The sequence below is a fragment of the Artemia sp. Qi Xiang Cuo genome, chromosome 3 (assembly GCF_049724085.1).
Source record: "Artemia sp. Qi Xiang Cuo chromosome 3, ASM4972408v1, whole genome shotgun sequence".
In the NCBI taxonomy this organism is placed as follows: Eukaryota; Metazoa; Arthropoda; class Branchiopoda; order Anostraca; family Artemiidae; genus Artemia; species Artemia sp. Qi Xiang Cuo.
The window spans coordinates 59,411,048-59,422,461 of record NC_142796.1 but is presented as its reverse complement, the minus strand read 5'-3'; the positions used below and the strand labels follow the sequence as shown (position 1 = coordinate 59,422,461).

Sequence of the window (11,414 nt, the reverse complement as noted above, 5' to 3'; positions counted from 1 at the left end):
TTGCCAGATGAAAGATCACGGATGCGTGTTTATTTGTTTTTTTTGTTTGTTTTTCTCAGGGGTGATATTATTGACCCAATAGTCCTAGAATATCGTGGGAGGGCTCATTGGAACGGAAATTAAAAGTTCTAGTGCCCTTTTTAAGTGACCACAAAAAATGGAGGGCAACTAGGCCCCCTCCCACACTTATTTTTTTCCCAAAGTCACCCGATCAAAATTTTGAGATAGCCATTTTGTTCAGCATGGTCGAAAATATGATAAATATGTCTTTTAGGATGACTTAATCCCCCGAAGTCCCCAGGGGGAGGGCTAAAAGTTATGAATTTAACCCAATGTTAACATATAGTATTGGTTATTGGGAAGTATACAGAAGTTTTCAGGAGGATTTTTTTCTGGTAGTGGGGGGGGGGGGTCGGGGGTTATGTTGGAGGATCTGTCCATGAAGGAACTTTTCATGGGGGAAGGGAAATTGCCATGAAGGGGGCGCCGGACTTGCCAGCATTATTTATTGGTTATTGGGAAGTATACAGACATTTTCAGGAAGGATTTTTTTCTGGAGGGGGGGGGCTAGAGGAGGGGGTTACTCTGGAGAATCCTTCCGTGGAGGATGTTTCTTTGGGGTAAGGGACATTTCTATGAAGGGGGCGCCGGATTTCCAAGCATTATTTAAAAAACGATCAGAAATTAAATAAAAAAAACAAGTTTTTTCAACTGAAAGTAAGAAGCAACATTAGAACTTAAAACGAACAGAAATTATAACGTATGTGAGGGATTTCTCCCCCAAGTCAATACCTCGCTCTTTACGCTATAGTTTTTTTAGTGCTTTCAAAAGAGCTATCTATTCTAATTAAACGGCCTTTGTGATTCAGGGGTTTGTGAATCAATTTTTTTTTAACTTTTAACGTAAAGAGCGTGGTATTGACTAAGGAGAGAACCCCTTCATATACGTAATAACATATACGTAATAACAAAACAATAATAAAAAACAAGCGATACGGCTCAATAGTAATCGAAACTTTTAAAAACGGAATTTTGATGTCAATAAATGTATCAAAAGAATGTGTTTATAATGCTGATTCTGTGCTGAATGCTGAATGTGTATATAAGGCGTATCAGAAAACCCTATTACATAGGTTTCAAGCTCATATCTGGAAAAATTTGCAACTTTGTATTTTTTGATAGAAGAAAAATTTACGAATATAGAAGTTAGTTACGTAACTTAATTTGTAAATTAGGTCATAGCCAAATTTAGAGACATCCATTTAGCAAAATAAAAGTGAAATTTTTATGAAAATTTTGTTTATTTATTCAATGACGGTGAGCCAAAATAAAAGCTGCACTAACTAAAAAACGATCAGAAATTAAATAATAAAAAAAACAAGTTTTTTAAACTGAAAGTAAGGAGCGACATTAAAACTTAAAACGAACAGAAATTATTCCGTATATGAAAGGGGCTGTCCGCTCCTCAACGCTTCGCTCTTTACGCTAAAGTTTTTTATTGTTTTAAAAAATAAAGTTGTGAGACAGAGTCAAACTTTAACGTAAAGAGTGAGGCGTTGAGGAGGGGACAGCCCCTTTCATATGCGGAATAATTTCTGTTCGTTTTAACTTTTAATGTCGCTCCTTACTTTCAGTTTAAAAAACTTGTTTTTTTTTATTTAATCACTTTCTAAAACCACAGACGGTGCATCCATTGGAGTGAAACTTGTCGACAAATTAGCGTACGCAGACGACATCGTTAAAATTAACAGTCATGAACATCTTCTCCAAACAGACACAAACGAGATAGTGTCAGCAACCGAAACCCTTGTGATGGTTGTCAACACAGCAAAAACGAAAGTCATGCGGGCATCCAGAGACTCTGCACCCAGAGCCATACAGCTAACCATAAAAGGAGAGCAAATTGAAAATGCAAAATCTTTTGTCTACCTCGGCAGTCTTTTCCTCTAACAACGATTGCTAAAAATCAATTAGGTATAAACTGGGCCTTGCAACCAGCAGCTTCAAGAGTCTATCATCAAATTGGAAGAGTAAATTACTATCACAATCATTGAAGGTCCGGCTCTTTAACTCTCTCATAATCCCTATTGCTATGTATGCAAGTGAAACATGGTCAATTAAAGTTGATGACGAAAGGGGAATCTCCGCATTTGAAGCAAAATGTCTCCGTCGCATAGCAGGGATCACCTACATCGATCGAGTATCCAATGAAGACCTCCGTAAGCTCCTCTACTGCTCATGCACTATCATGGACCGAATTAAAAGTCAGCAACTCCGCTGGCTTGGTCATATTCAACAAATGTCATCAAATCAACTCCCCAAAATCACGTTTGAAGGACGGGTACATGGCACAAGACCTCGTGGCCGACCTGGCAAGAGATGGTACGACAACTTCAATGGCCAAAACCTCACCCAACTCCTGCGTGATGCACCAGATAGAACTGAATACCCTCGCCATATTCAACGACTAGTGAGAAGAGAAGAAGCCCCAATACAGCCACAAAGGCCGGATGGGATACAAGTCCAGTCAATTTGATTGAAAATTAAAAGTCACAGTGCTCTCTGAAGAGTAAAAAATGATCGGAGGGCAATCAGCCCTCCTCTTTAGCTCATAATTTTCCAATCTCCAATCAAATTTAAAGACAGCCATTTTGTTCAGCATAGCTGAATGGCCTAGCAACTATATCACAAAGGTTATTGAATAGGTCAACCCCCCACAGTTATGCAATTTGTCCATTATGCTTAAAAACTATGTTGCGTTAAAATTAAATCAAAACACACTGTTTGTATGCTGGTGGCCAATAAGACATCTCAGCAATATACCAAGAACGACTGAAGGTATTAAGTTCAAATTTTCGGGGCTACTTCTATTACTACTTTTGCTCTTAAAATTTTACTAAATCAAACGTGTAGTTGTCTCCAGGCTGTCAAAGAGCATACATACAATTTTTTGGGGAATCATACCAAGTTTTATTTATCAGGTCAACTAGAGGATGTATATGACTAAATTAAACACTACTATTTGTGTTATAATTTTCAAAAGAGTTTATGTTGTTAAAAAAAGCTGAAAAAGTTTTTCCAGCATATACATAGCGGGCCAAACTATAAATTCTTATAGGAAAACCGGAAAGATTCAAACAATTATTTTCTTTTTTCCTGATAAAGACTATGTCAATACAAAACGAACAGAAATTAATTAAAAAACTTTTTGCACAAAATAAGATTTTCAAAAAACAGTAAAGTAATTAAACCAAAAATGAAGAAAAATAGAAACAAATAATCTACCAAACATACAACTACCACAAATCAGTATCAATAAACAAATGAAACCCAAAACGAAAAGAAACTAATATAAATAACAGAGTTAAGCACGAATTATATTCTGGCTTTTAGAAAGCATAGGGGTTTGAACCCTACTCATATTAATTTCTGCTCGTTTTGAGTTTGACTCTGTTATTTATTTTAATTTCTGTTTGTTTTAGCTTTCATTTATTTATTGATACTGGTTTATGGTAGTTGTATGCTTGGTAGATTATTTGATTCTATTTTTGTTCATTTTTGCTATAATCGAGTAATTTACTTTTCTTTGAGAAACTTATTTTGTCGAAAAAGTTTTCTCCGTACCCGAGAACTTCGTCTCGAAGGAGTTGTCGTAGAAACTTCGAAAAGGGCTTATTCGATTGGAAATTGGAATGGCTATTGCCCTTTTTAATAGTCGAAAGTGATTGGAGGGCAACTAGCCCCTCCCCACGCCAATCATTCCCCCAAACACATCCAATAAAAAGTTTGAGATAGGCATTTTGTTCAGCGTTGCTGGTTTCCAGATATAAAATATGTTTTTGAGGAGGACACTCCCCCATATCCCTCAGGGCAAGGGTTGTAAGTTATGACCTGGGGGCATATTAGGTTTTTAAAGAAGGCATTGTCGCAGAAACTTATAAAAAAGGCTCATTCGATTGGAAATTACAAGGGCTAGTGCCCTTTTTGATAGTTGAAAGGGATTAGACAGTAACTAGTCCCCCTCTCATGCCCACCTTTTCCCTACACACATCCAATCAAAATTTTGAGATAGCCATTTTGTTCAACGTAGTTTTAAGTTCTGGAAATTAGTTCTTTGAGGATGACAACCCCCTCACAGCTCTCGGGACAAGGGTTGTAAGTTATGCTCTGGGGCCATATAAAGTTTTAATAGAACGCGTTGTCGTAGAAGCTTCAAAAAGGGCTCATTCGATTAGAAATTGGTATAAATAGTGCCCTTTTAAGTAGTCAAAAGCGATGTGAAGGCATATAACGCCCCTGCCACGCACACTATTTCTCCAGACTCACGCAATCAAAATGTTTAAATAGCCCTTTTGGTCTACGTAGTTAAAGTGTAGGAATCTTTACATTTGAGCAGGACATTCGCCCCACAGTCTTCAGAGCAAGGGTTATAAGTTATACCCTGGGGGTATATATGTTTTTATTAAAGTCTTTGTCGTAGAAACTTGAAAAAGGGCTCAATCGATTGGAAATGCAAAGGTCTATTGCCCTTTTTCATAGTCGAAAGTGATTTGAGGGCAACTAGCAAGGGCGGATCCGGGATTTTTTTTCGGGGGGGGGATTACTAATTTTTGACTCAGTTTTTGACAAATTTTACTGATTTTTACCTAGGTTTTACTAATTTTCGACTTATTTTCGACTCGATCAAAAATTTCGGGGGGAGGGGAGGGGTTCAAACCGGGTAACCCCCCCTGGATAGGGCCTTGGCAACTAGCCCCCCTCTCTTGCCCACCTTTTCCCCAAACACATCCAATAAATTTTTTTAGAGAGCCATTTTGTTCAGTGTTGTGGATTTCCAGATCGAAATTATGTTTTTGAGGAAAACAATCCTCCAAAGCCCTCAGGGCAAGGGTTGTAAGTTATGCCTTGGGGGCATATAAGGTTTTTACTGAACGCGTCGCCGTAGAAACTTCAAAAAGGGCTCATTCAATTGGAAATTGAAATGGCTAGTGCCCTTTTCAATAGTCGAAAGTGATTGGAAGTCAACTAACACCCCTTCCACGCCCACCATTTCCCCAAACATATCCAATCAAAATTTTTTGATAGCCCAGGAATTTAAAGTTCAGGAAATTATACCTTTGAGCAGGACACTCCCCCCACAGTCTTCAGGACAAGGGTTATAAGTTATAAACTGGGGGCATATAAGGTTTGTATTAAAATGTTTGTCGTAGAAACTTGAAAAGGGCTCATTCGATTGGAAATTCAAAGGACTAGTGCCATTTTTCATAGTCGAAAGTGATTTGAGGGCAACTAACCCCCCTATCACGCCCACCTTTTCCCCAAACACATCCAATCAAAATTTTTCGATATCCTTTTTGTTTAACGTACTTGAAAGTTTTGGAAATTAGGTCTTTAAAGATGACAACCCTTCCCCCCCACAACCCTCTGGGTAAGGTTTTTAAGTTATGACCTGGGAGCATGTAAGGTTTTTATTGAAAGCAATGTTGTAAAAACATCCAAAAGGGCTCATTGAATTGAAAATTGAAAGGGCTAGTGCCCTTTCAATAGTCGAAAGTGATTGAAGGGCAACTAACCCCCCTCTCACGCCCACCATTTCCCCAAACACATCCAATAAAAACTTTGAGGTATCCATTTTGTTCAACGTAGTCGAAAGTTCTGGAAATTAAGTCTTTTAGGATGATAACCCCATCAGAGCTTTCAGTGCAAGGGTTGTAAGTTATGCTCTGGGGGCATATAAGGTTTATATGGAAATTTCAAAAGGGACTGTTGTAGAAATTTCAAAAGGGGCTTATTTGATTGGAAAATGAAATTACCCTTTTTAATAGTCGAAATTGAGTGGAGAATAATTAACCCCCCCTCACGCCCTCCATTTCCCCAAACACATTTAAATCGTATTAAGTTTAGAGATAGCCATTTTGTTCAACGTAGTTGAAAGTTCTGGAAATTATGTATTTAAGGATGACAAACCCCCCAGAGTCCCCAGGGCAAAGGATGTAAGTTATGCCCTGGGGGCATATAAGGTTTTTAATGATAGAGTTGTCGTAAAAACTGCAAAAGGGGCTCGTACAATTGGAAATTGAAAGGGCTAGCGCCCTTTTTAATAGTTGAAAGTGATTGGACGGTAACTAACCCCTCTCTCACGCCCACCATTTCCCCAAACGCATCCAATCAAAATTTTCAGATAGCCTTTTCGTTCAACGTAGTAGAAAGTTCTAGATACTAGGTATTTGAGGACGACAACCCCCCCAGCCCTCAGGGCGAGGGTTGTAAGTTATCCCCTGGTGGCATATAAGGTTTTTATTGAAAGCGTTGTCGTGGAAACTTCAAAAGGCCTCATTTGATTGGAAATTGAAATGGCTAGTGCCTTTTTTAATATTTGAAAGTGATTGGAGAAAGACTAACGCCCCTCTCACGCACACCATTTTCCCAGACACATCCAATCAAAATTTTGAGATAGCCATTTTGTGTAACGTAGTTGAAAGTTCTGGAAATTAGGTCTTAGAGGATGACAACCACCCTCACAGCACTTAGGGTAAAAGTTGTAATTTAGGCCCTGGGAGCATATAAGGTGTTTATAGGAAGTGTTGTCGTAGAAACTCGAAAGGGGCTCATTCGATTGGAAATTCAAAGGGCTAGTGCCATTTTTCATAGTCGAAAGTGATTTGGGGGCAACTAACCCCCCTCTCACGCCCAGCTTTTCCCCAAACACATCGAATCAAAATTTTTAGATAGCCATTTTATTCAACGCAGTTGAAAGTTTTGGAAATTAGGTCTTTAAGAATGACAACCCATCCCCCCCACAACCCTCAGGGTAAGGTTTTTAAGTTATGACCTGGGAGCATGTAAGGTTTTTATTGAAAGCAATGTTGTAAAAACATCCAAAAGGGCTCATTGAATTGAAAATTGAAAGGGCTAGTGCCCGTTCAATAGTCGAAAGTGATTGAAGGGCAACTAACCCCCCTCACACGCCCACCATTTCCCCAAACACATCCAATCAAAACTTTGAGGTATCCATTTTGTTCAACGTAGTCGAAAGTTCTGGAAATTAAGTCTTTTAGGATGATAACCCCATCAGAGCTTTCAGTGCAAGGGTTGTAAGTTATGCTCTGGGGGCATATAAGGTTTATATGGAAAGTTGTTGTAGAAATTTCAAAAGGGGCTTATTTGATTGGAAATTGAAATTACCCTTTTTAATAGTCGAAATTGAGTGGAGAATAATTAACCCCCCCTCACGCCCTCCATTTCCCCAAACACATTTAAATCGTATTAAGTTTAGAGATAGCCATTTTGTTCAACGTAGTTGAAAGTTCTGGAAATTATGTATTTAAGGATGACAAACCCCCCAGAGTCCCCAGGGCAAAGGATGTAAGTTATGCCCTGGGGGCATATAAGGTTTTTAATGATAGAGTTGTCGTAAAAACTGCAAAAGGGGCTCGTACAATTGGAAATTGAAAGGGCTAGCGCCCTTTTTAATAGTTGAAAGTGATTGGACGGTAACTAACCCCTCTCTCACGCCCACAATTCCCCCACACACATCCAGTCAAAATTTTGACATAGCATTTTCGTTCAACTTAGTAGAAAGTTCTGGAAACCATGTATGTGAGGAAGAACCCTCCCCGGCCCTCAGGACGAGGTTTGTAAGTTATCCCCTGGGGCATATAAAGTTTTTATTGAAAGCGTTGTCGTGGAAACTTCAAAAGGCCTCATTTGATTGGAAATTGAAATGGCTAGTGCCTTTTTTAATATTTGAAAGTGATTGGAGAAAGACTAACGCCCCTCTTACGCACACCATTTTCCCAGACACATCCAATCAAAATTTTGAGATAGCCATTTTGTGTAACGTAGTTGAAAGTTCTGGAAATTAGGTCTTAGAGGATGACAACCACCCTCACAGCACTTAGGGTAAAAGTTGTAATTTAGGCCCTGGGAGCATATAAGGTGTTTATAGGAAGTGTTGTCGTAGAAACTCGAAAGGGGCTCATTCGATTGGAAATCGAAAGGCCTAGTGCCCTTTTTAATAGTCGAAAGTAATTGGAAGGCTTGACATTTTTGTAGTAAAGATCGATGTGGGTATAATGTATTATTTTTTGTTGTTGTTTAGACCAGGGCACTTTGTATCGAAGGAGTTGTCGTAGGAACTTCGAAAAGGGCTCATTCGATTGAAAATAGAAAGGGATGATACCCTTTTTAATAGTCGAAAGTGATTGGAGGGAAACTAATCCCCCTCCCACGCCCACCCACCCCTTTGACTTTATGTTTAAAAACTAAATGTTGCCGTAAGATTAAATCAAAATGCACTGTGTTAATGCTAATTCCCAATAAGGCATCTCAGCAGTATCCCAAGAACGACTGAGGGTATTATGTTCAAACTTTTGGGGCTGCTTCTGCTCTTAAATTTTAACGAAGTCAAAATAGCGTAAGTGTATCCAAGCTATCAAAGAAAGTAAACACATTTTTTTTGTGAATGGTATCAAGTTTTCCATTTCAGGTCAACTAGAGGAGGTATGAAACTAAATTATACACTACTATTTGTATCCAGATTTTTAAAAGGGTTTATGTTGTTAACAATTGCTCAAAATTTTTCTCCAGCATACAAATAGCAGGCCAAACTATAAATTCTTAAAAAACGAAAAGATTTGAAGTATTATTTTCCTTTTCTCTGAAAAGACTTTGCCAATATAAAACGAACAGAAATTAATTAAAAAAAACTTTTTCAACAAAATAAGTTTTTCAAAGAAAAGTAAATAGCTCCTTTAAACAAAAAATGAGCAAAAATAAAATCAAATAATCTACCAAGCGTGGAATTACCACAAATCAGCATCGATAAATAAATGAAACCAAAAACGAACAGAAATTACAGTAAATAACCGAGTCAAACTCAAAACGAGCAGAAATTAATATAAGTTGGGCTCAGAATTCCCTATGCCTTCCCAAGGACAGAACATAATTTGCACTTTACTGAAAAAAATACAAATGAATGTGCTTTGTCAGTTTAATATACATATACTGATATTTAGTAATCAAAATCTTATAATTATTTGATTTATTAAAGTTATAAAAGTAAAATTATTTATATTGGCAAAAACTACTTTTATGGCAAAACTATTTGTGATACAAAACACATCATAATCCATAGTCTCAAAGAAAAAATTAGAAAGACATATGAAGCACTTGCCCGAGTCAGAGGTCAGTTCGACCGACTTACATTAAGCTACCTATATAACTTTTTCCTTGGCTCACAAATTTGCTTTTTGGCCCATGTGTGCTCTTTTTTCTCCAGTCGACAAAAAAAAGATCCATTAATTCATTGTATCCTAAATTTGCAAAGTTTTTTTTACGATTACCTCCCTGGTATAGAGATAGCCGAATGTCATTAATATTTAGTATTTTTAATATACTTTATAAGAAAGGTTAAATAAATAAAAAACACAAATCCGTGATCTTTCTTCTGGCAAAAAATGCAAAATTCCACATTTTTGCTGAAGGGAGTTTGAAACCTCTACTCTATAGTAAGGCTCTCTGATACGTGGAATCTGATGGTGCAGTTTTCATTAAGATTCTTTTACTTTTTGTGGGTGTTTCTCTCACAGGCTCAATTTTTCTCAGGCTCGTTGCTTTTGATGAGTAACCAATGCCGTATCCAGGGGGGGGGGGTACCCGGTTGGAACCCCCTCCCCCCCCGAAATTTTTGACCGAGTCGAAAATTAGTAAAACTTAGGTAAAAATCAGTATAATTAGTCGAAAACTGAGTCAAAAATTAGTACCCCCCCACCCGAAAAAGTCAAAAATTAGTAAACCCCCCCCCCCAAAAAAATCCTGGATCCGCCCTTGTGAGTAACACTAAGCTTAATGAATCTTATATATTTGGAATCAGAATAAAAATCAAATTCTTCTGATGTATCCATTGATACCAAACCTCTGTTTTTTAGAGTTTCAGTTACTATTGAGCCGAATCGCTCCTTACTTACAGTTCGTTACGACGAAATGTTTGATTTATCGTATATATACCATCTAAAGGCATTTCCAAATTATTAATCTGAGAGTGAGAATTCGATCATCGCGTCCTCTCCCTTCCCAAATGCCACATAATTCGTTTCTTAAAACTGTATCTATAACATCCCAAGTCTAAAAAGTTTCATCATGCTAAGTAATTTACTTCATAACTAATGCCTCTACCAAGCTAATGCCTCTGTTATTACCAATCACTCTTATCACCTTTATTATGTAGGTGTTTAATCGAAGCTTTCTTAAAGTTGCTTGGTAGTTTCCATTATATATCTGATATATTATACCGTTGTACTTAATTCAATTAAGCCAATCTGTGCTCGACCAACACCCACGAAATCAGTAGAGTAGTACGTACCATTTCTATAGAAGCTATAGGAAAACATTTCTATAGAAGCTCTACACCTTTTCAAAGAGTGTGAGTAGCCCCTCGCATCTAGGTAATACTTCTATAGAAGCTCTACACCTTTTTAAAGAGATTCAGAGCTTTCATCCTGTGTTATTTGCGGCCTACAGGTCATGACACAATTTCAAAGTTCACTGCCTTTTTGGTGATAAGCCCAAAAAAAACCCAGCACGTCTTGTTTCATTGTTATGCAATTATTTTTTGTATATATTTATATACAAGAGGAACGTGTATGACTTGATTGGTGATTAGGATTTGAATAAAAAAAAAAGGGTAATTAGTAATTGGAAAATTTTTTAATGCTTTTACAATCGGAGATGTTTGATTAACCATTGCAAAAATGGGAAATGGAATATGCAAGCATTTGCAAAAAATGGGTAATTAATGTTGAAAAGTGTAATTACTTCTTTAGTTTACGAGATTTGCGAATTTTTTGCGAAAAGATATTTGCGTAAAGGTATTGCAATGGTTAAGAATAGGTCATTACACCTTTTTGCCAAGAGGAATGAGTATAATACATGTTTATTTATTTTTTTTAACTGATATTTTTTCAATGAAGTCCATAGCACTTTGCAGAAACCCGTGAATGTAGGACTGAAAGTCCAATTACTAATCAAGCTAGTGTGACTGCCATTTTTTGATCTGGTTAAGTGGGTATAATCTGGTTTGGTTTGCTATTGCGAGAGGACTCAAGCGATTTGAACCTAAAAGATTTATATTACCATAGTTACGAAGTGTTTATAGAATTGATGGTCTTTAAAAAGACCGTTGGTTAGTCATGAGTGTGTTGACTATTGTAATTATTCATCATTGTTTGTCGTCCACTTAGTATGGTTCCAATCTATATTAGGGACTTGCTTCTTCTTCTTCTTAGAATATCTGACACACATATTCCGAGAAGGAATATGTATTTGTAACCATTTACTAAAAAATCGAACTTCTTCCTCGGGGTTATGTATCTTACCCGGAAATTTCTCACAACCAAAATCTTCTAGGTTGAATA

The 11,414-nt window shown here is 37.3% G+C and overlaps 1 protein-coding gene across 1 annotated transcript; it reads left to right on the top strand.

Moving 5' to 3' along the window:
- The first annotated feature begins 2,092 nt into the window (after positions 1–2,092).
- LOC148954348 (uncharacterized) lies at positions 2,093–2,536 on the top strand. The gene has a single exon (XM_089086243.1). The coding sequence runs from the start codon at positions 2,093–2,095 to the stop codon at positions 2,534–2,536; it is 444 nt and encodes a 147-aa protein (XP_088942369.1).
- Positions 2,537–11,414: the final 8,878 nt, after the last annotated feature.